At 39.4% G+C, this 24,315-nt stretch overlaps 1 protein-coding gene across 3 annotated transcripts in view; it reads left to right on the forward strand.

Annotated features, from left to right (window-relative positions):
* hmgxb3 (HMG box domain containing 3) overlaps positions 1-24,315 on the forward strand; it is a 99,997-nt gene that overhangs the window by 6,567 nt on the left and 69,115 nt on the right. For 2 of the 3 annotated variants that reach the window (XM_063053168.1, XM_063053166.1), the window contains exons 2-6: positions 7,348-7,498; positions 10,265-10,439; positions 12,767-13,399; positions 18,400-18,489; positions 24,013-24,162. In XM_063053168.1, the coding sequence (XP_062909238.1) occupies positions 7,350-7,498; positions 10,265-10,439; positions 12,767-13,399; positions 18,400-18,489; positions 24,013-24,162 (1,197 nt within the window). In that variant the 5' untranslated portion in view covers positions 7,348-7,349. The remainder of the gene's footprint in view (positions 1-7,347; positions 7,499-10,264; positions 10,440-12,766; positions 13,400-18,399; positions 18,490-24,012; positions 24,163-24,315) is intronic. The other variant, XM_063053167.1, reaches the window with a different exon arrangement.

A 24,315-nucleotide genomic window follows, 5' to 3' on the forward strand; every position in this document is an offset into this window, starting at 1 on the left:
TGAAGGAATTGGCGGAAGTTATAGTAGACGTGTTGGTAATTACCTATCAAAACTCTCTAGACTCTGGGCAGGACCCGGCGGATTGGAAGACAGTAAATGTCACGCCACTTTTTTAAAAAGGATGTAGGCAAAAGACGGGCAACTATAGGCCAGTTAGCTTAACATCTGTAGTCGGGAAAATGCTTGAAGCTGTCGTTAAGGAAAAAGTAACAAAACATTTAGAAAGAAGTGGTTCCATTAGACAGACACAGCATGGATTCAGAAAGGGCAGGTCCTGTTTGACAAACTTACTGGAGCTCTTTGAGGACATAATGAGTACAGTGGATAGAGGGGAACAGGTGGATGTTGTATACTGTACTTGGATTTCCAGAAGGCATTCAATAAGATGCTGCACAAGAGACTTATAAATAAGATACGGATGCGTGGAGTTGGAGGAAGTGTATTGGCATGGATAGTGGATTGGTTAACCAATAGAAGGCAGACAGTTGGTATAAATGAGTGTTTCTCTGGTGGCAGTCTGTGGTGAGTGGGCTACCACAGGGGTCGGTGCTGGACCCGCAGCTGTTTACCATTTACATTGATGATTTGGAAGAGGGGACTGAGTGTAATGTAGCAAAATTTGCTGGTGACACTAAACTGAGTGGAAAAGCAAATTGTACAGAGGATGTGGAGAGTCTGCAGGGGGATATAGATAGGTTAAGTGAGTGGGCCAAGGTCTGGCAGATGGAATACAACGTTGGTAAATGTGAGATCATCCACTTTGGAAAGAATAATAGAAGAGCAGATTATTATTTAAATGGTGAAAGATTGCAGCATACTGTTGTGCAGAGGGACTTGTGAGTGCTTGTTCATGAATTGCAAAAAGTTGGCTTGCAGGTATAACAGGTTATTAAGAAGGCAAACGGAATGTTGGCCTTTATTGCTGGGATTGAATTCAATAGCAGGGAGGTCATGCTGCAACTATACAGGGTACTGGTGAGGCCACAGCTGGAGTACTGTGTGCAGTTCTGGTCTCCATACTTGAGGAAGGAGATACTGGCTTTGGAGGCAGTGCAGAGAAGGTTCACCAGGTTGATTCCAGGGATGAAGGGGTTAACCTATGAGGAGAGATTGAGTCGCCTGGGACTATACTTTCTGGAGTTCAGAAGAATGAGAGGGGATCTTATAGAAATATACAAAATTTTAAAAGGGATAGATAAGATAGAAGTAGGGAAGTTGTTTCCATTGGTAGGTGAGACTAGAACTAGGGGACATTGCCTCAGGATTCAGGAGAGAAGATTTAGGATGGAGATGAGGAGAAACTGTTTTTCCCAGAGAGTGGTGAATCTGTGGAATTCTCTGCCCAGGGAAGCAATTGAGGCTTCTTCACTAAATATATTTAAGATACAGTTAGCTAGGTTTTTGCATAGTAAGGGAATTAAGGGTTATGGAGAAAAGGCAGGTAGATGGAGCTGAGTTTACGGACAGATCAGCCATGATCTTATTGAATGGTGGGGCAAGATGGCCTACTCCTGCTCCTATTTCTTATGTACTCTACACAGACATCCATGGTGCAGTTCAAATAAATTGGTGGCATAACTTAGATAGATTCCCCATCAAGTCAAGCAAGCTTGTCCACTCTCCCCTTTCCTGTGTGTTTGCTGAATAGAACACTTTCCCATGTCCATTAGCAAGGATGAGAACATTTGAGAAGTGAGATTACCAGGCCAACACGAGGTAAAACCTCCCTGTACATCAATGATGTCACCATCTTCTGCTCAGATTCACAGTCACTTCACAGATTACTCAGTATCTGTGACCAGTTTAAGTTAGTATTGGGGGCAAATTAACCACAAGGAGAGCAAAGCCATGCTTTTAGGTAACCATTCCGATGTCTACTTCACTGTCAGGTCTGACTATCTGAATGTATTGGGGTTCAGAGTGCCTGAAGTGTCTAATAGGGATTGGCTGGAAGGTCAAAAATAGCGTATGTGAAAACGACACTCTATCAATAACTGAGAAGAACTTGGTTATCAGGTGCAGTGTGTTCTCTGGGCTGCTGTATTTTGCACAGGTGTGGCCTGTTCCAGTCCTGGGTATGACTGTAAACTGCAGCCAGTGATGAGGTGCTGATTGGGGACTTTCAGAGCTTTGGGGAAAGTGGAGTTACCCCTTAGTCATTCATTGCTCCCAGGGCCGCTCTGACCCAGAACGGTAGCACCTGCAAGGGTGTAAGAATAGATGGAGACGTGAGTCAGTTTACAAAAATCAAGAGAGGCGTTAGACAAGGGTGTGTTTTCTCCCCTGATTTATTTAATGTGTACAGTGAAACAGTATTATAAAAAATGAGAGACATCTTGGGAATCAAAGTTGGCGGTGAAAACATCAATAATTTCAGATATGCGGATGACACTGTGTTAATTGTAAGTACGGAGGAAGAACTACAAAAGTTAATTGATATAGTTGTTGAAGAATGTACAAAAATGGGTCTAACTATCAATTGCAAAAAGACAGAATGTATGGTGATATCCAAAAAGGAGAATCCTATCTGCAGGCTGAGAATAAACGGGGAAGACATAAAACAAGTACAGAACTTTTGCTCCTTAGGAAGCTGGGTGACATCAGATGGCAGGTGTGACATGGACATCAAAAGAAGAATAGGGATGGCAAAAGACACCTTTATGAGAATGACCAATACTAAACTAGGCATGACAACCCGCCTCAGAGTACTGAAATGTTACATTTATCCAGTTATATTATATGGCTCAGAATGTTGGACAATATCTAGTAACATGAGGAAATGAATTGAAGCAGCAGAGATGTGGTTTTTGAGGAGGATGCAAAGAATATCATGGATGAAACAAATATCTAACAAGGATGTCATGAACAGAGCAAACACAAAAAGAGAAATAATGTATAAGATCATGAAAAGGCAACATAACTTCATTGGGCATGTGATTAGGAAAGAGGAGTTAGAATGCACGGTAATTATGGGAAAGATTGAAGGGAAGAAAGCAAAAGGAAGACAAAGACAAATGATGATGGAGACAGCAGCCAGAGATCTGGAAATGAATACCAATGAATTGATCCACTTGACCCAAGACAGGAGTGTGTGGGCCATGGCAGTCAAAGCTCAAGCTGGGCGTGGCACATGATAATGATAGTGATGTGGCCTGTTCCCTGCACCTCTGCCTTGATAATCATTTAGGAAGTCTTCCTGTTTATCTGGGGATCGAAGATGAAGGAGTCTTAATGGATTATGATGCACAAGTCCTTAGAATAGGGGCAGAAGTGTTGCCCTCCTCCTGATGACTACCTTTATGCACGTCTGCATCAGGTGGTGTGGACCCGCAGTGCAAGGTCACCACCAAGTGTCACTGTGTTGTGGTGGCTCTATCTGTGCTTGGTGTTGTGGAAGGTGGGCCTGGCCCCTGTATTGCACCATGACCTTGTGGGCTGGGTGTTGCTGCACTACCTGCTATTTGTAAATGATCACTTCCATGGAAACGCCTTTGATCAGATTGAATTGACTTTATTACTTGCATCCTTCATGAGAAGTAAAAATCTTTATGTTATGTCACTGTTCAACTCTGCAATGTGCAATTATAGTAATTTTTAATGAATATTATGTACAGCAGAATAGTCAATATAACATTGAAATACAGTAGCATCAGCATGAATTAAACAGTCTGATGGCCTGGTGGAAGAAGCCTGTTGGTCAGGTTTTTATGCTTCGGTACCGTTTCCCGCATGTTAGCAGCTGGAACAGTTTGTGGTTGGGGTGACTCGGGTCTCCAATGATCCTTCGGACCCTTTTTACACACCGGTCTTTGTAAACGTCCTGAATAGTGGGAAGTTCACATCTACAGATGCACTGGGCTGTCTGCACCACTCTCTGCAGAGTCCTGCGATTGAGGGAAGTACAGTTCCCATACCAGGCAGTGATACAGCCAGTCAGGGTGCTCTCAATTGTGCCCCTGTAGAAAGTTCTTAGGATTTGGGGAGCCATACCAAACTTCTTCAACCGTCTAAGGTGAAAGCCTTACTATTAAACCCGCTGATAAGGGGGGGGGGTGCTGTTGTAGTCTGGCGTACTGACCTCTACCTTGCCGAGGCACAGCGACAACTCACGGATACCTCCTCTTATTTACCCCTCGATTGTGACCCCACTAAGGAGCACCAGGCCATTGTCTCCCACACCATCACCGACTTTATCCGCTCAGGGGATCTCCCATCCACTGCTACCAACTTCCCGTTTCTACCTCCTACCCAAGATCCACAAACCTGCCTGCCCTGGCAGACCTATTGTCTCAGCTTGCTCCTGCCCCACCGAACTCGTTTCTGCATACCTCGACACGGTTTTATCGCCCCTTGTTCAATCCCTTCCTACCTATGTTCGTGACGCTTCTCACGCTCTTAAACTTTTCGATGATTTTAAGTTCCCTGGCCCCCGCTGCTTTATTTTCACCATGGGTGTCCAGTCCCTATATACTTCCATCCCCCATCAGGAAGGTCTCAAAGCTCTCCGCTTCTTTTTGGATTCCAGACCTAATCAGTTCCCCTCTACCACCACTCTGCTCCGTCTAGCGGAATTAGTCCTTACTCTTAATAATTTCTCCTTTGGCTCCTCCCACTTCCTCCAAACTAATGATGTAGCTATGGGCACCCGTATGGGTCCTAGCTATGCCTGCCTTTTTGTTGGGTTTGTGGAACAATCTATGTTCCGTACATATTCTGGTATCTGTCCCCCACTTTTCCTTCGCTACATCGACGACTGCATTGGTGCTGCTTCCTGCACGCATGCAGAACTCGTAGACTTTATTAACTTTGCCTCCAACTTTCACCTTGCCCTCAAGTTTACCTGGTCCATTTTCGACACCTCCCTCCCCTTTCTAGATTTTTCTGTCTCTATCTCTGGAGACAGCTTATCCACTGATGTCTACTATAAGCCTACTGACTTTCACAGCTATCTGGACTATTCCTCTTCTCACCCTGTCTCTTGCAAAAATGCCATCCTCTTCTCGCAATTCCTCTGTCTCCACTGCATCTGCTCTCAGGATGAGGCTTTTCATTTCATGTCCTCCTTTTTTAAAGAAAGGGGCTTCCCACTCTCCCCCATTTCACGCACATCTGCTCTCACTCCATCCTCCCGCCACCCCACTAGGAATAGGGTTCCCCTGGTCCTCACCTACCACCCACCAGCCTCCAGGTCCAACATATTATTCTCCGTAACTTCCACCACCTCCAACGGGATCCCACCACTAAACACATCTTTCCCTCCCCACCCCCCTGCTTTCAGCAGGGATCGCTCCCTACATGACTCCCTTGTCCATTCGTCCCCCCCATCCCTCCCCACTGATCTCCCTCCTGGCACTTATCCTTGTAAGCGGAACAAGTGCTACACATGCCCTTACACTTCCTCCCTTACCACCATTCAGAGCCCCAGACAGTCCTTCCAGGTGAGGCGACACTTCACCTGTGAGTCGGCTGGGGTGATATACTGCATCCGGTGCTCCCGATGTGGCCTTCTATATATTGACGAGACCCGACGCAGACTGGGAGACTGCTTTGCTGAACACCTACACTCTGTCCGCCAGAGAAAGCAGGATCTCCCGGTGGCCACACATTTTAATTCCATATCCCATTCCCATTCTGACAAGTCTATCCACGGCCTCCTCTACTGTAAATATAGGAGGAACAACAGGTTGGAGGAACAACACCTTATATTCCGTCTGGGTAGCCTCCAACCTGATGGCATGAACATTGACTTCTTTAACTTCCGCTAATGCCCTACCTCCCCCTCGTACCCCATCCATTATTTATTTTTATACACACATTCTTTCTCTCACTCTCCTTTTTCTCCCTCTGTCCCTCTGACTATACCCCTTTCCCAACCTCTGGGTTCCCCTCCCCCCCGGTCTTTCTCCCTGGGCCTCCTGTCCCATGATCCTCTTATATCCCCTTTGCCAATCAACTGTCCAGCTCTTGGCTCCATCCCTCCCCCTGTCTTCTCCTATCATTTTGGATCTCCCCCTCCCCCTCCCACTTTCAAATCTCTTACTAGCTCTTCCTTCAGTTGGTCCAGACGAAGGGTCTCGGTCTGAAACGTCGACTGTACCTCTTCCTAGAGATGCTGGCTGGCCTGCTGCGTTCACCAGCAACTTTGATGTGTGTTGCTTGAATTTCCAGCATCTGCAGAATTCCTGTTGTTATCGGTATGATAGGGTGGTTTACTGAGCAGATGGTCCAAACCATCTGGAAAAATGCCTCATTGCCACATCTGACCAACAGACACCAAGGACTTACTTGGCTGTTGGTCAGAAGGGCCCTTTCAGTGAAAGCCTTCCTGTGCTGTTGACATATTACCCTCAATCAACTCTCTCCTTGGGATGTCTGCAGGGGTCTTGGTCACCCACCTCTTTGCAGACTAGATTTATTAAGGGGGTGTGGAGACGGATGCAAGGGTACACATCCTGATTCAGCCTGGGCAACTGCATAATAGAAGACCCTGGCCGTTCTCAGGGACACACTAAGGGAGACATCAAGTGCTGCAGGAAAGTTGTCTGTGAAAGATGCCCTTTCGTCTGCCTGTGACTTGTTGATTTTTCAGCATGGTGTCATGCCTGTAAGGGAATGGAGCAGAATGGCACAGACCAGGCTCAGATGTATGTGCTAAGAAATGCACTGAAATGTGTTGCAGCCAATGTTAAGACACTGTGGGGAAGGCCTGCAGGCTGGGTTCCTCCTACTTCTCATGGAGGAGTTGAATTGGATAGGAATGTCCCTTGATCATTGTAAAGGGCACGTCACTCCAGGGTGCCACATAAAGGTATTGTTCTATATTTGTTTCTTCTAAAAAGTACGCTACTGAATGTTTCAACTAAGAATGTACAAGTTTTTTTGCACTGCTACCTTTATAGATTTTATCATGAATAAAGTATACTTCTGAAATTTAAAAAAAAAGATTTTTCTCCACTACTTACCAGCCCAGGTGAGAATTTTACTAGCTGAGGCATACCTTGCAATTTTTTCATAAGTTTGCAATGTTTTTCATTTGAAAGTCTTGGTCTGTTAATTTAAAAGATGTGTAAATTGTAATGCATCATTTGTTCCTAGTATGCTGCAGACTAGAGATGGGTTGAGGAGCCTAATTCTGTGCTGCAGTGCTCTTGGACTCTGGCTCTATTAAATACAAAATATTTACCTGTTGTACCTTGCAACTATAACATAATGAAAACATAATTGCTTCATGTTTTCCTGATTGTAACTTTTGGTTCCAACTTTGACAAGTGTGTTGTTTACTTGCACATGCTTATATTTCTCTGCTTAGAGCACTGTGTTATTAATCATTCCAATTTTTACCTGAAGGAATGGATGCCCCATATGATGGAGCAGAGATAACATTAGTAACAGAAGAAATTGAAGGCTGCTACAGCTACACAAAAAGCTTCCAGCCCAAAAAGAAAAAGAAATGGAAAGATCAAAGTGATGATGGAAGTAAAAAAGGCAAGAAGCCCAGGTAACAAGAAAAACATTTTCTCTTTTTTTTTCAATGTAATTTATTTTTATTGAAGTTCATCATCAAACAAACATTTCCATAAGATCTATTTCAGATACTGTACATATATATCATATAATCTTATTTGTCACAAACGAAAGAAGTATTCATTACCTGAAGTCTTGCATATTTCAAATGTACTAGTTCTAACTGTTACTTTGTTCATTGATTTAACTCTGTTGATTGGAGGAAACATTGAAGTACTACTCCCTGCATAGAGAATTGTGTGCTGTCAATATTTGTTCAATGTGTTCCATATGTTTATCTTTTAAATTTTCTCCTTTCAATTTTTGTATAACACCATAAGACGTAGGAACAGAGTTAGGCCATTCAGCCCATCAAGTCTCCCATTTGATCATGGTTGATTTATTTTCCCTTTCAACCCCATTCTTCTGTCATCATTACTAGGTAAGAACCTATTAATCTCCACTTTAAATATACTCAATGACTTGGCCTTCACAGTTTTCTGTGGCAATAAATTCCAGAGGTTCACCACGCAGTATTGCTGTCAATACTCCAGATATGGTCTAACAAATGCCTTATAAATTTTCAGCATTATATCCTTGCTTTTATATTATAGTCCAATTCACTGGCTCATTGGAGAGATGCGTGGCAGTCGGTCTCTCCAATGAACCAGTGAATCAGGCTTGCAGTATTCCACATTACCAATGCCCAACAGGGTCTTGCAATCACAACAAAAAGATCCCACAATGTCCACTGGATTCTGCACCACCACTGATGCCCTCTTTCCTGGGTGGTTGAAGCAGGCTGCAGCTCGGTGCACAACAAGTCCATCTTTATTGCTATCCATCAACTCACTAGTGGTACAGACCTACAGTATCTGGTGTTCTTAACATCCAGTAGTGTCTTGCAAGCATGAACAATTGCATCTTTGGTTGGACTGCATCTATACATGCTGCCATCTTACCAGCGACTGGTTGTGTATACAGAATGGATGGTTAATAGTCAGCACTGAATTGGTGCCCAAAGAGCTTAATTCCATTATGTTGCTACCTATGACTCTGAAAATTTAAGAGGAATAGAGCAGATGAGTAACATATATCCTAATATGCAAATCTTTGAATACATAAACGCATGATGTCTCTGGGATTTTGGCAATCTAAGATATAACAGAGAAGGCACCTGTGCTAAATTTATAGAATCATTTAAACCCAAATTTTAGTACATTTTAGGCAGGATAATGATGGTGCAAGAGGGACCAATTGAGAGAAGAGAGATTAATGAAAGGAGACTCTGAAAACCAGCTCTTTTCATTAGAACAAAGAAGATTTAAGGGAAGATCTTAAACACAGAAGATTCTGCAGATGCTGGAAATCTTGAGCAACACACTGCTGGGGGAACTCAGCAAGTCAGGCAGCATCTATGGAGAGGAATAAATAAATGACATTTTGGGCTGAAACTTGTCCCTTTCTTTCCAGTCCTGAAAGTTCTTGGCCCGAAACATCCGCTCCATTGATGCTTCCTGACTTGCTGAGTTCCTTCAGCATTTCGTGTGTGATGCTTAAAGGAAGATCAGGATGCCCTTTAGAATGAAAGGTTTAATTGTTAGGCTGTTAGATAGATAGTGAGAGAGACCATTTTTACCAGGAAGTAATTAGAAGCTGTAAGGTGAAGGGAAGGGATTGCAAACATTTATTTAATATAAAGTTCAAATGGTTCAAAAGGTTTGATTTAATATCAAAGAGTGTATACAGTATACAACCTGAAATTCTTACTCTTCACAGAAACAGCCACAAAACAAGAAACCTCCAAAGAATGAATAGTAGTAACATCAAGAACGCCAAGCCCCCCATGCACAAGCATCAGCAGAAACATTGACTTCCCTCCCCCACTTGCACTAGCAGAAGCACTGACAGCAACCCCCCCTCCAAACCATGCAAGCAAAGCAAAAGCCCACAAAAAGACCTTGACCTAGAGTCTCATCTAAAACTACAGTGTATAAGTTTTGATCTGATGTCAAATAGCCTACCACAAGCATTGGTAGTTACGAAATTCATATACAAAATTTTAAAAAGTAGTGCATGAGTATTTTAAGGAATAAATGAAGTGGATTGAGACTTAGTGGATACTTTCTGAGAGCGAGCATATTGGATGGAATAGCAATTCAAACATGAGTAAGATGTATTATACAGCTTGACAAACAGGGAAGGCTTGTAGAAATTTAAAGTACTTTTGATAGTTATGTTTGTGAAACTAATCATTTGGAATGTGTATATAGATAAAAAAAAGGCTGATTTTTTTTCTCTAAACAAAGGTTTTTGTTGCTACACGACCAAACCATTATCTTCAGTCATAAATCACGTGCCTCATATTTCCTGGCAAGCTTATCCTCTAAGAAGCTGAATCATGGAAAGTAGAAAAGTCTCAAGGGCAAGCCTTAATTTGCTGAACAAGCAAGTTGCAGCTGAGATGTCTACCTACTTTATGGGTATGCGATTCAGCTGAGATTAACAAAAAAGACAGCAGAGTAATATATTTTGTCTCTTGAAAGAAATCCATAAAATACATATTTTTTGTATGACACACAGATTTATTATTTTTAAATTTTTCTCTCTATTTTCACTTGTGACATAATGATTTGATCTTTCTGAGGCTGAGTTGCAGATTTTCCAAAATTTACATGTTCTTTACAATACCAAGATGCATTTCTGTGAGCATTTACATGCAAGATTGTGTTTTTAAAAAATATTTCCTTTTGTGTTTTAGGCCAGCTTATTTGCTGTACTATTATGATACTCACTTAAAAGTACAACAAGACTACCCTAATTTGCCACGGTCTGAGATAAATAAGAAAATCAGTGAAAGCTGGAGGCGTCTCAGTGTTGCCGAGAAGAGTATTTATCTTGAAAGAGCAAAGCTGGAAAAAGAAGGAATAGATCCGGTAAAAGAGTTTTTCTTACCTGCGGAAAAAAAATACATTATTTAAGAAATCTTTCAGGCTACTGTGGATTCTATCTAGTTAATTGGTTTATCAGTTAAGTGGGGCAGCTGCTTGTTTGGGACAACTCTTAAAGAAAAAAAAACTAATCAACGGAAAAAAGCTGGGATTCCCTTTGTTAATTCGGGGCACTATGCTGCTTAATTGCGACAGGATTGAAGATTGTTTCTAACTAGCATCAGTTGTGTGCACATCGTGTGGCTGTTAGACTCTACACCATGATTAGTGCATCTGTTGAGTGTGTGTTCAAAAAACAGTTATTTTTGTCACTGATAGTTGGCGAGAAATAAGCAGTAAGACGATTTCAGAGCTGTTTTGCTCCCAACGATTTCAAGCATTCAGGGTTGGGGATGCCAGAAACAATTGGGAGAGAAAATAAAATGATTTCACTACTTCAGGTTAGGAACTATGAAGAATTTGAAGTATCGACAGTCATGTTGAATTTTACAATGAAAACAAAGATTTTAGGAAAGCGTTGTATGAAGGCAGATGTCATTAACTGCACTAGGTGCTTGTGTTGATTTTGTTCATTTATGGTCAATCAAAAGAACACAGCAATATACACTGATGAATTCCTCTGTCGGTAACTATTAGGAATAATTTCACAGTATTAGTAGTGTTCTAATTTGTTCTGTATTTCATTTAAATATGTAATTTGTAACTCAGATAAGCAAGTTTGTCTGTTGTATATTTTAACTACTTCCATGAAACTTTGGCTAATTTGAGCAGCTGCTTAATTGGGCGAAAATGTATGGGTCCCAATGTGCCCCAATTAACCAGAATCCATTGTATTTCATGAAATCTAAAACTAGTCTTTTAAGGAATTGATTGTTGACTTTTAAAGATGTATCATCTGTAAATGCATTTTTTGAATACATGCACCAGGTGATAGAGGGAAAAGTTTGATCTGTTATGTCCTGGGTCATTGATCAAAGCTTCAATGTTCAAAGGGACTCAAGTGATCCAATGATGATTGTGATGGTGAATCAGATAAGATACCAAAGAGATGAGAATATAAAATAAAGATCATTTCAGGTGATATGTTTCAATATGTAATTTTATTTTGAAGTCAGGAGGGAGAAGTTGTCTCAGTGCAGAAGCTAAAGGATGAAATCTCAGCGAGGAACTTGCATTGAGCTTAGGATTCTGCAAAATATAATTCTTCCTTTCATCTATATTGTAACACTACCTCAAATTTATCTGGTGATGGAAATTTAAATGAAAACTTCTGATTGGCACCGTGTAGTGATATACAAATTGTACTTCAAGCAATGAAGAGTTCTGATGTTGTAGTTTCTATCGTGTTGCAACAATGTTTGGCATAAGGCCTTTCCAGTATGAGATAAAGACTTGTGATAACTTCATCCACCTTCATTTATGTCAGTAAGCAATATATTGAAGCAATTTGGCTCAAGAATTGTAATTTAGAACCCTTGTTTTGGAACATTTTCTATTAATTCACTATGAGCAGAATTGAGAAATTATTTCTCTACTTTGATATTAGCGCACCAAAACAAAGCTCTGGTTTACTTAGCCATTGAGTATTACAGCACAAAACCAGATCCTTCAGTCCATCTACTTCATGCTGGACTATTATTCTGCCTAGTCTCAACAACCCACAACTGGTCCATAGCCCTCCTCCCAATACCACCCCTCCCCCCAATCCAGGTACTTATCAAAACTTATCTTAAAAGTTAAAATCAGACAGCATCCACCACTTTCTTTGGCTGCTCGTTCCACCCACGCACCACCCTCTGAGTGATAACAAAAATATACATTTTAAATTAAAGATAATAACTGCTTCATTGAAGTAACATGAATCAAATCAAAGAGAAACAAAATGCTATTTTTTTCCCCCTAAGTCCAGTCTTCTTTGGAGCCAGCTACTATTAATTAGTCTTCAATTACCCTATGATGTTATGTGAACCTCTCAATCTGATGTTTCTCTTGTGAACTTTTGCTGCTTTTTTCATGTTTTGCATTGTTAAATGTGTCATTAATATTAGTAAAATATATCATTTCTATCAAAAATGGAAACTGTGTCTCTTTGGGTTTTTTTATTTTATTTAACCAAACTGCTATTAAATCCAAATCTACAGATTGTCGGATGAAAGTTTTTTTTTAACTGGAAATGTTAACTTTTGGTTTTTCTCTCTCTGCAGATGTTGCCCTACCTGATGGGTATTTTCAGCACTTTTCTTGTAGACTTCCATCATCTTGAGTGCTTGTTATTATGAAAATAATTAATGCGTATTTTGTTTTACCTACAGAATGATAAGCTACTAAGTGCGTCAACTGGTATACCCCCTGCTGATATTCCAGGATTCCGCAAAATACTTCCTCGTTCTAACTATATTATAATTCCTACCTCTAATTTATCTGGTGATGGGAGTGGTCAACAACTACCGCAGTCTCCCACACCAAGGGGAGATGAAGGAAATGCCACCTGGCAGACTATTACCCATGACTCTATACAGAGTCTTTTTACAGTCAGTAGCACTCTTACAGACTCTTGCCATGTTGACAGTACTGAGGAGAGCATTGCAATTGATGGAATTACAGATGAAGCCACTGCGTTTGTTCACACAGAAACAATGCAGGAGATTGTTGCATCGGAGATGCTGTCACAGTTTTCTAACTCTGGAGATGATAAAGTGACAGGAGAACTTGCCACCAATAAGACTTTGGAATTAACTCATCCCTATGATTCCCCTTGTGTTGTCATTGAAGGAACACTGATTAGTACAAGTGACAATGTTTCAGATAATGTAACCGGCTGTAGTGACCAGGAGACAGCGGAGACAAATCCTGTCATAGCAGTATTATCAAATGCAAGCAAGCCAGCTACAAGCCTTACTACTCATAATGCTGTTGAACAAACTATTGGCATTGCTACCAAACAGGTAGGAAACTAAGTATGCTCTTCATTTTTTTCCTCACACATCATCTGACAATAATTCAGTTTTATAAATATGTCCTTTTAGGTTGAAGGTGAATCATGCATATGGAAGCTCATCATAATCTATTCCACAATCACCAATGGCTGTAAAATTTTAAATGATTATTCCTAAGGGATTATGTCTGAAAATTTATTTGTGTGTTTAGCTATGTCTCGAAATCAGATAATCCATATTATCTGATTTTATTTGAAAAAAAAATTAACCACTTTCTTCTTCAGCCATTTACCTTTCCACCTATCACCTCCCATCTTCTCAATTCATTCCTTTCCTCATCCGTCCACCTGGCTTCACCTACCACATTCGAGATTGTACTTCTTCCCTCCCCCCCCCACCTCATTTCACCTTATTCTAGCTTCTTCCTCCTTCCTTTCCAGTCCTGATGAAGGCTCTTTGTTCAAAACATTGGCTGTTCTTTCCTCTTCATGGATACTATCTGACCTGTTGAGTTTCTCCAGCATTTGTATGTGTTATTCTGGATTTCCAGCATTCGCAGAATCTCTTGTGTTTGTAATTAACCACTTTTTCCTGATGTTGTAAATCTGTTTCTCTTGATTCTATTCCTATATGCTCTTTCTGCATTTACACTCGCTGGTACTGGTGATGAGTTGGTGGGTCAGATTTTTGAGAGTTCATAATCTTGTTTACAATTCAGTAAATAAACTGAAACCCCTTGGGTGGAATTCCATGATGCAAAGTTCTGTGTCAAACACGTTGCTGTTTGCAGTGTCATGCACCAACCATTTTCTACTTGGCATTTTCCAACCATAGAACAACAATGCACTTCAAAGTAAAAACAGAATACGTTCAGCAGATCTGTCCAAACCTGTGGAGAAAGATAGAGTTCATGTTTCAGGTCAATAACCTTTCATCATAACGCAAGTGAGAATATGGAAGAGCTGCTTGTTTTTAAATTGCAGAGATGGTAAGAGGTGGAGAGAATAGAAGGAACATCTGTGAAATGGTGAAGATAAGGTTGTCAAGATGATGCGGTCCTATCTAAGGGAAGGAACAATGCTAGTTAATCATAGCAGATCTGTCTGACGGATGTTGAATAGAGGAAGACAACTGAAGGCAGCTGCTAGCAAATAGAAAACATGCTGGAACAGTGAGATACGGGGACACAGCAGTTACTGGAGGTCTGAAGTATCAGAGAATGCTGGATTTAGTTCTGATGGGAAGGAAAAAGATAAATGTTGCGTGTGGCTATCTTGAATCAGAATTGGCCAGCGATGATGCGAACAGGAAAGGCTAATTTGTCTGAAGCTGAGTTCTGAGGGCTGCAAAGCGCTTGCACCAAAATGAGATTCTAATCCTTGAATTTGTGTTGGCCTTCACTGGAACAGCATAGGAGGCCAAAGAATAGGAGATCAGAATGGAGTCAACCCACAATTTTGTCTTTTGCTGTGATTTACCATCCCACTCTCTGGATCCCTCTATCTTTGTGCTCCTACACTGTTACAACAAAGCCCAAAGTAAACTTGGGGGACAACACGTGTTCCTCTTCGAGACAAACTGCAACCTTGTGAACATGTCAGCTGTTGTACAAGGTAATTCTCTGTAACGCCTAGATTGTTTTACTCCCTGCACAGTTATGAACTGATCTGTTGACTTATTTATTTCTTATTTCTTATTACATCAATAGCAACTGATGTTTTTTCCCATCTTCCTTTATTTGTACTCCACCAGAGTATTATGAATAAAAAAATATTTATTTCCACCATTAGATGGCACCAAAATGAATCGTGTCATCCAGACAACCTTGGCCCTAACTCTATCACACTCTTCAACTAAAAAGACTTATGTCTCACTCTTCCATCACTGACAATCTAACAGCAAACCCTCAAATGTATTTTAATGCAGAGGTCCACAGACCCCTTGCTTAATGGTATTGCTCCATGGCATAAAAAAAGGTTGGGAATCTTTTTAATGACTTTCAACTACTTCGGGATCCTCTTAAGATATCAAAAGATGTTGGGTAAATACAAGTTTGTTCACCTATGATAAACATTGTGCCTTGTATTACATTGATTCCGAAAATTGGAAATGACCAATGGAATTATCTCGTCTCTTTCAAGGTGTCCGGTCCTGATTCTGTTCATTATTGATGAGTCAACAAGTGAATTTTTTTCTTCAGTAACAATCTCAATAAAAGTGTTTAGTAAATATACATGAAACTGAGTTTTGGTGTTATAGCTGGTATATTGGGCTTGGAGAAAGGCTGACACTGCTTTTTTTTGCAATATAAATTAAGAGTGCAATGTATTTTGACATTACTAGTTTGTTACCTGTGAATTCTTTGGATCAGAAAGCAACAGGGAATTTGAAGGATTGAGGCAAATTTAGGAAGACTATTTTTATTGATGTGTGACACTAAATTTAAGATAGAAATTAAGTTTTCTAATCTGTAAATATCTAAAGAAATGGGATCTAGGCAAATTATATTTATTAGATAATTGTTCAAAGGACATGAAACAATTATCCAAAAATAGATCACAAAATCGTAATATACCTTTGGTTTTCCAAACCAAATAGGCTTGATCCATAATAGAGGGTTGAAAAAAAATTAGATATAAATAGGGCTTACTAGAATAAATTGATTCAACCCAAAAAATTGTCTGAAATTGGAACCATATTCGTAAAGTATATTTAACTATTGGATTATCCATTTGTTTATGTAATTTAGAAAGAACAAAGGGAAGCAAAGTCCCTAAAATAGAACCCAGTGAAAACCCTTGTACAGATTTACATTCAAGATTTACCCAATGTGGACTTGAAATTATGTCCTAGCCCCATGTCCAAAATTTTAAATATCGAATATTAATTACCCAATAGTAAAATCTAAAGTTCGGCAATGCCAGACCACTCTCCTTTTCAGACTTCTGTGAATATCTTTTACCTAACCTAGGATTTTTGTTCTGCCGTATATATGAAGAAATTTTAGAATCGACATTATCAAAAAAGGATTTCAGAATAAAAATTGGCACCGCTTGAAATAAATATAAGAATTTAGCTAAAATAATCATCTTGATACCATTGATCTGACCTATCAATGACAAAGACATTGGTGACCATTTAGTAAACAGATGTTTAATTTGATCAATTAAAGGTAAAAAAAATTAGCCTTAAATAAATCCTTGTGATTTTTAGTAATTTTAACCCCCAAATAAGTAAAATAGTTGGTAACCAATCTAAATGGTAAACATCCATAAATTGGAACCTGCATATTTAACAGAAAAAGTTCACTCTTATTGAGGTTCAATTTATAACCAGAGAAATTACTAAACTGAGCCAACAAGGATAAAACTGCAGGAATGGATTTCTCAGGATTGGAAATATATAATAACAAATCGTCTGCATATAGTGATAACTTATGTATCTCATTCCCACGGATAATACCAAGAATTTTTGGTGAATCTCGAATAGCAATTGCTAAAGGTTCTAGTGCAATATCAAATAATAATGGACTAAGAGGACATCCCTGCCTAGTACCCCGAAATAACTGAAAAAAGGGAGATCTTTGATTATTAGTAAAAACCGAAGCTACAGGGATATATCAATTTAATCCAAGATATAAATATCGGACTAAAATTAAATTTCTCAAGCACACTAAATAAATATGGCCATTCAACTCTGTCAAAGGCTTTCTCAGCATCCAATGAAATGACACATTCTGGAGTTCTAAGTGAAGGGGTATAAACAATATTCATTAATCTCCTTATTTTAAAAAATGAATAACGATTTTTAATAAGCTTAATCTAATGAATAAGATTAGAAACTTTTTAAATACTGTTCTTCCTACCTTTCGGAATCTATATCCAATGGATATTTTGGAAAAATTTTTAGATTTAAATCCATGCCAGAAAGGTGTAATAGCAGCTATTTATAATATAATTATGAAAATACATCCAGACTTATCTAATAAAGTTAAGAATGATTGGGAAAGGGAACTTAAGATTACTTTACCTATTGAAAAATGGGAAAAAATTCTTCAATTAGTTAATTCTTCCTCTATATATGCTAAACATGTGCGAGTACAGTTTAAAGTAGTACATATGGCCCATATGTCTAAAGATAAACTAGCTGTTATTACTCTCATAGAAATCCGATATGTGATAGCTGTCACTCTGAAATTGCTTCTTTAACTCGTGTTTTGGTCACGTCCTTTTTGGAAAAAATACTGTAAAGATATCTTTGATATTATTTCAACTGTTCTGAATATTAATTTACAATCTCACCCTATTATTGCAATTTTTGGTTTACCAATAATAGAACCAAATCATTTAACCTCTTCAGCTTGTCGGATAATTGCATTTGTTAGATTAATGCCTGGAAGATCCATTTTGCTGAATTGGAAAGAGATTAATCCTCCCTCTACATTTCATTGGTTCTGTCAAACTATGTTGTATTTAAATTTTGAAAAAAATTAGAAGTGTCATTTATGATACTTCTATTAAATTCGAAAAGACTTGGAGGCCATTTACTCAACACTTCCATATGATGTAATTTGACCTTTTCCAAACCTATTCTATTACTTTTAAATATTTGGAGAGAGGAGCAGAGTTAATGACACTCATGGTCCTATTTGACGTAACACAACAGCCCATGTCTTTTTCTTTTCTTTAGTTAACTAGTATTGTTTAGATTAGTTTTCTTTTTGGGGTATTTTGTTTTTTTTTCTTTTCTTTTTTCATGATACTTTTTTTTCTTATATTTGTATCTTGTAAGATTTTGGGAGGTTTAATATCTATGTGTTAACTGAGGTTATATTTATATATGCTAATCATTAACAATGTAATCCAATCGGTTTGTATTAATTCTATGTTATGTTTAATATTTTGATATTAATAAAAAGATTGGAAAAGAAAGAAAGAAATAATGTTTTCTAACCTCAATGATCCCTATTTGTACACTATGAAATAATGGCATGAATGCATCTTCTTTAGGATTCAACAGAAAGTGTGACACCATCAGCTACCCAGTTCTTAATGTTGCCATTGACAAGTAAGCAGTCAGCAGCTGTTCCAGCTAAAAAGGTAGGATGGAACTTACAATACCATAGCTTGATCAATCTATATTGTTTTTTAATCAGTAATGTGATGAAGTTACTCCTGGCAAAATTGCAATTTAATCCTTATTCCTCATGGTCTTGAAGATGGTGTGGAGCTATTGAACAGCAAACTGAACAGGGGTTTTAACAAGGGGCTTGAATAAACTCCAGTAGCTTTGTTTTATTGTTATACCCGCTGTGTTCTTAGGTCAGAAATTCCATATTTTAGCACCAGGATGAAGGAATGCCTATATGTTTTACAGCTCGGGGCTGAATGTATCATGGGTCTGTTACTCTTTTGCTTGAAGGTCCTGGAGGGTAACACCTTCAACCTGTGCTCCTAGATTTCTGTCCTACAATACTCTCCAGGGACCTGTTATTCACTATGTAAATCCTGCCCTAAATGTATCACTTTGCAACTTGTCATAAAATCACACAGCACAGAAACGGGCTGTTTAGTCCAACCCATCCATGCTGACTTGAGCTCTACCTGGCATTCCTTTGCCTAATTTTCCTAGTTAATCTAGATTCTGTTGAAATCTTAGACAATCTTCACCCAACACAAAATCAGTTTTGGTATTATCTGCAAACTTGTTGACAAACAACTTGGGACTCAGCACTGTAGCACACCTTTGGTCACAGGCCTCTAGTCTTAAAAAAACTGGTCTCCACAACCCTCCCTTTGGCTTCTTCCATGATATCAACTTTGAATCCAATTGGTGAGTTTACCCTGGATCACATGATCTCCTTTCGACCAGACAGACCTACCCTATGAGAATATGCCAGTCTATGAGATAATATTGTTGAAGAATACAATTCACCTGCTGATGGTGGGTCAGTACACATCATGAATGCCCAATCTTCAACACTGATCTAATCTGAATGTATTTCCCTTGATGCTAGTGCAACAGAACATGTTGGGTCTGTTGTCAGTGTGAAGGTGGGATTTTGTAAGAACTGCTGTGGTCACTTTTACCAATACCATTGAGAGCAGATTGTTTGCTGCGGATGAAAGTATAACAATTTAAGATCATAAAATAGTTTTGCTCTTCCATTAGTTCCTGCAGATGAACAAGGTTCTCACTTTTTTTTACTGTGAATCTATAATATTCACCCTGTGGCCATTTTATTAGATACACTTGCTCATTAATGCAAATATTTAATCAGCCAATTGTATAGCAGCAATTCAATGCCTAATAGCATGCCGATATGGTGAGAAGTTCAGTTATTGTTCAGACCAAACATCAGAATAGGGACAGAATATGATCGAAGTGACTTTGAGCATGGAATGATTATTGGTGCACATGGGGTGATTTGAGTATCTCAGAAACTGCTGGTCTCTTGAGCTTAACACGACAGTCTCGAAAGTACAGAGAATGGTGTAATGAACAAAAAAACCATCCAGTGAGTGGCAGATCTGTGGGTAAAGATGCCTTGTTGATGAGAGATGTCAGAAGAGAATGGCTAGACTGGTTCAAGCTGACAGGAAGGTGACTGTAACTCTTATAACCACGTGTTACAACAGCGGTGTGCAGAAGAGCATCTCTGAATGTGCAACACATCAAACCTTGAAGTAGACGGGCTACAGTTGCAGAAGACCATGAACATCTGCTTAGTGGCCACTTTATTAGGTACAGGAGGTACCAAATAAAGTGGCCACTGAGTGTATTAATAATTGGTGATTTATATTACCTGGAAGTTTATAAATAGCTTTATTTGTGGTAATTTATCTATTGGATCAAACATCACCTTGTAATATGTTAAAAAGTGATAATGATTTCCCTTTTGGTCAAGCTGTTCATACTAGAAGGAATCAAATACAAATGGAAACCTCAATAACGAGCTACTTCCTGTAGTAAATTACATTTAACCATGTAGATTGTGCAGGGCAAGGGGCGGGTTAATTTTTCTGTGCTCTGATTGGTTAACCACATTCTAGCTAGGTCATGCCAGTCTTTCAGCAGGACCAAATATTGCAGCCCTTGCGTGCACTGCTTTTAGAAAGAATTGAAGTTATTTTCCCCAGCTTCCTCTGTACTCATGATTTCTACGCTCTAACCTGTGCTGAATTTCACTTTTCTTCTTTGATTTAATGTGTCAAGTTAAATACTATGAATTGCATAATAGAAACATATTTAAAATTCTTTGTCTGATCCTACAGTGGCATGCAAAAGTTTGGGCACCCCGGTCAAAATTTCTGTTACTGTGAATAGCTAGCGAGTAAAAGATGAACTGATTTCCAAAAGGCATAAAGTTAAAGATGACACTTTTCTTTAATATTTTAAGCAAGAAAACTTTTTTATTTCCATCTTTTACAGTTTCAAAATAACAAAAAAGGAAAAGGGCCTGAAGCAAAAGTTTGGGCACCCTGCATAGTCAGTACTTAGTAACACCCCCTTTCGCAAGTACAGTATCACAGCTTGTAAACGCTTTTTGTAGCGAGCTAAGAGTCTTTCAATTCTTGTTTGGGGTATTTTTGCCCATTCTTCCTTGCAAAAGGCTTCTAGTTCTATGAGATTCTTGGGCCGCCTTGCATGCACTGCTCTTTTGAGGTCTATCCACAGATTCTCGATGATGTTTAGGTCAGGGGATTGTGAGGGCCATGGCAAAACCTTCATCTTGCGCCTCTTGAGGTAGTCCATTGTGGATTTTGAGGTTTGATGGTGTGATGTTTGCTTCCAGAATTTGTTGGTATTTAATTGAATTAATTCTTTCCTCTGCCAGTAAATGTTCCCCGTGCCACTGGCTGCAACACAAGCCCAAAGCATGATCGATCCACCCCCGTGCTTAACAGTTGGAGAAGGGTTCTTTTCATGAAAATTCTGCACCCTTTTTTTCTCCAAACATACTTTTGCTCAGTGCGGCCAAAAAGTTCTATTTTACCTTCATCAGTCCACAGGACTTGTTTCCAAAATGCATCAGGCTTGTTTAGATGTTCCTTTGAACCTTTTGAATAGAACTTTTTGGCTGTAATGAGCAAAGGTATGTTTGGAGAAAAAAGGGGGCAGAATTTCATGAAAAGAACCCCTCTCCAACTGTTAAGCGCGGGGGTGGATCAATCATGCTTTGGGTTTATGTTGCAGCCAGTGGCACGGGGAACATTTCGCTGGTAGAGGGAAGAATGTATTCAATTAAATACCAGCAAATTCTAGAAGCAAACATCACACTGTCTGTAAAAAAGCTGAAGATGAAAAGAGGATGGCTTCTACAACAGGATAATGAAACTAAACATGCCTCAAAGTCCACAATGGACTACCTCAAGAGGTGCAAGCTGAAGGTCTTGCCATGGCCCTCACAATCTCCTGACCTAAACATCATCGAAAATCTGTGGATAGACCTCAAAAGAGCAGTGCATGCAAGACGGCCCAAGAATCTCACAGAACTAGAAGCCTTTTGCAAGGAAGAATGGGTGAAAATACCCTAAACAAGAATTGAAAGACTCTTAGCTGGCTACAAAAAACGTTTACAAGCTGTGATACTTGCCAAAGGGGGTGTTACTAAGTACTGCCATGCAGGGTGCCCAAACTTTTGCTTTGGGCAGTTTTCCTTTTTTGTTATTTTGAAACTATAAAAGATGGAAATAAAAATGTTTTCTTAAAATATTAAAGAAATGTGTCATCTTTAACTTTATGCCTTTAGGAAATCAGTTAATCTTTTACTCGCTTAGCTATTCACAGTAACAGAAATTTTGATCAAGGGTGCCCAAACTTTTGCATGCCACTGTATATCAAACCCGAGGAAAATTAACTGGAACAACTAAATCTTTTGGCTTCTGGAGCAGAAATGCTTTGAGAAATTTCAGAAGTATTTGAGGAAAAGCATATGGGTTCCCTTTACTTGTCTGTAACTATTAACAAAATCATTTGGATTGGAGAGATAATCTAAATCTTGGTTCTGAGCCTTTTGGGATATAAGTTGAAACACATTTCTTCTCACAAGGAATGGTTGAAGTTTGGAGCTCGTCTGAAATGCCAATTGAGACTTGTCATTTGTTTATTTTAATGCTGCAAACTTTCTTGATTTATCAAAAGTGCTAAGGATGTAGCACAGGGCCAGGCATATGGAACTCAGACACAGAGTCTTGATCTCATTGAATGCTGAAGTGTTCTTGTAGCATAATCACCTAGTTCTGTTTTAGATACTTATTACTTCACTACTGTTATGTTCATGGGTTCAATGTTCGTTCAGAAATTGGATGGCAGAGGGGAAGAAACTGTTCCTAAATTGTTAAGCGTGTGTGCCTTCAGGCTTCTGTACCTCCTTCCTGATGGTAACAATGAGAAGAGGACATGTCCTGGATGGTGGGGGTCGATAATGATAGACACCGCAGTTAGCATTGCTGCTTCACTGTTCGAAAAAACCCAGTTTAGATACTGATCTCAGATGCAGTCTGTGTAGAGTTTGCACATTCTCTCTGTGGCTGCTAAGATTTTCCTCATGGTTAGTTTTCTTCCTGCATTCCAAAGACGTGAGTTGGTCAGCTAATTAGTTATTGTGATGCAGAGATACATCCTAGGATGTGCTGGGACACCTCATCAGTGATGTAACCTGGGTTCATCGGGTGACTTGGGAATTTCAATATCAGACACCCTCACCCTGGCGACTCAGCCAGGATTGATCAGACCCCAGTTTACATCCCAGCAACAGTGGTCCACAGGTCACACCTCTTGATCCACAGCCATCTGGAGGCTCACTCAGCAGCCTATGTGACAGTCCTGATGGTTCTTTACTTTGCAGACCCTGTGATGCCAAGAAGAGAATAGGTTTTGCAGAGTGAGCAGCTGGCAAAACCGCTACACCCCACCCCTATAAGCTCGCATCATCCCCTCCGTCCCCATCTCTGCCACTGCACTACCAGCTCCTGGTATTTGGCTTTCTTGCACTTGAATGCCTTCTCAATCTGGAATACTTTTCCTCAAATACTTCTGCAATTTCTCAAGTATTTCAGCTTCTGGGCCAAAAGTAGTAGTTATTCCAGTTGTTAACTCTCCTTGATTTTAATATTGGGTCAAAGAATTTTAAATATGTTTATATTATGCAGTGCCTCCAAGGCACTGTCAATTCTACCATGACCACCTACCTGCTTCAAGGTTTCTGACAGAATGACTATGTCAGTCCTCGATGATGATGCGATGAAGTCAGGGAATTTTAATTGCTGTCAAGATGGACTTTAAATTGCTAGTTAGATGCCTGTAAGTGACTATCATGGTGGAATTAACAGACATGTGAGAGAGAAGTCTGCAGAGAGATGAGTGAAGGAACATAATGGATGGATGTGCTTTGAGAGCCAGCATAGATTTGATAAATCACAAGGTCTCTTTCCATATCATGAGGAAAATTGAGAAAATGAGAAGCTTTTACACAGAGACTGTTTTCTTTAAAATCTTCAGAGAAACAGGACTATAAAGTATGCAGACACTATTAACTTTTTCAAATTTCTGTCTTTAGAGATAAGATTGTTGGGAATATGCCATGATTTTAATGGTGTTTCAAATTCTAATATTTTGAGCAGTCTATCTTCGCCCAGAAGACAACGTATACACGAAGGGGCCATGGCAGTTGTCCAAATCCATCTTGCTTATTTACCTACGTCACAAGGCACAAACCTCCACAGTGCCCAAATTGTGGGAAGTGGCTAGGAGGGAAATGGATTCCAAAGGTAATTTAGCAGCATATTGATTAAGTCGAGCTTAGCTCCAATAAGGCCATTAGGAACATCTAACAAAGCCAAAAGTTCACTTCATTATTTAGTAAACTGAATATACTTTTTGAAGATAGATTAATTTATTGTTTTGATAAAGATAATTTTCTG

This window comes from Mobula hypostoma, chromosome 7, assembly GCF_963921235.1.
Source record: "Mobula hypostoma chromosome 7, sMobHyp1.1, whole genome shotgun sequence".
NCBI classification, from domain to species: domain Eukaryota; kingdom Metazoa; phylum Chordata; class Chondrichthyes; order Myliobatiformes; family Myliobatidae; genus Mobula; species Mobula hypostoma.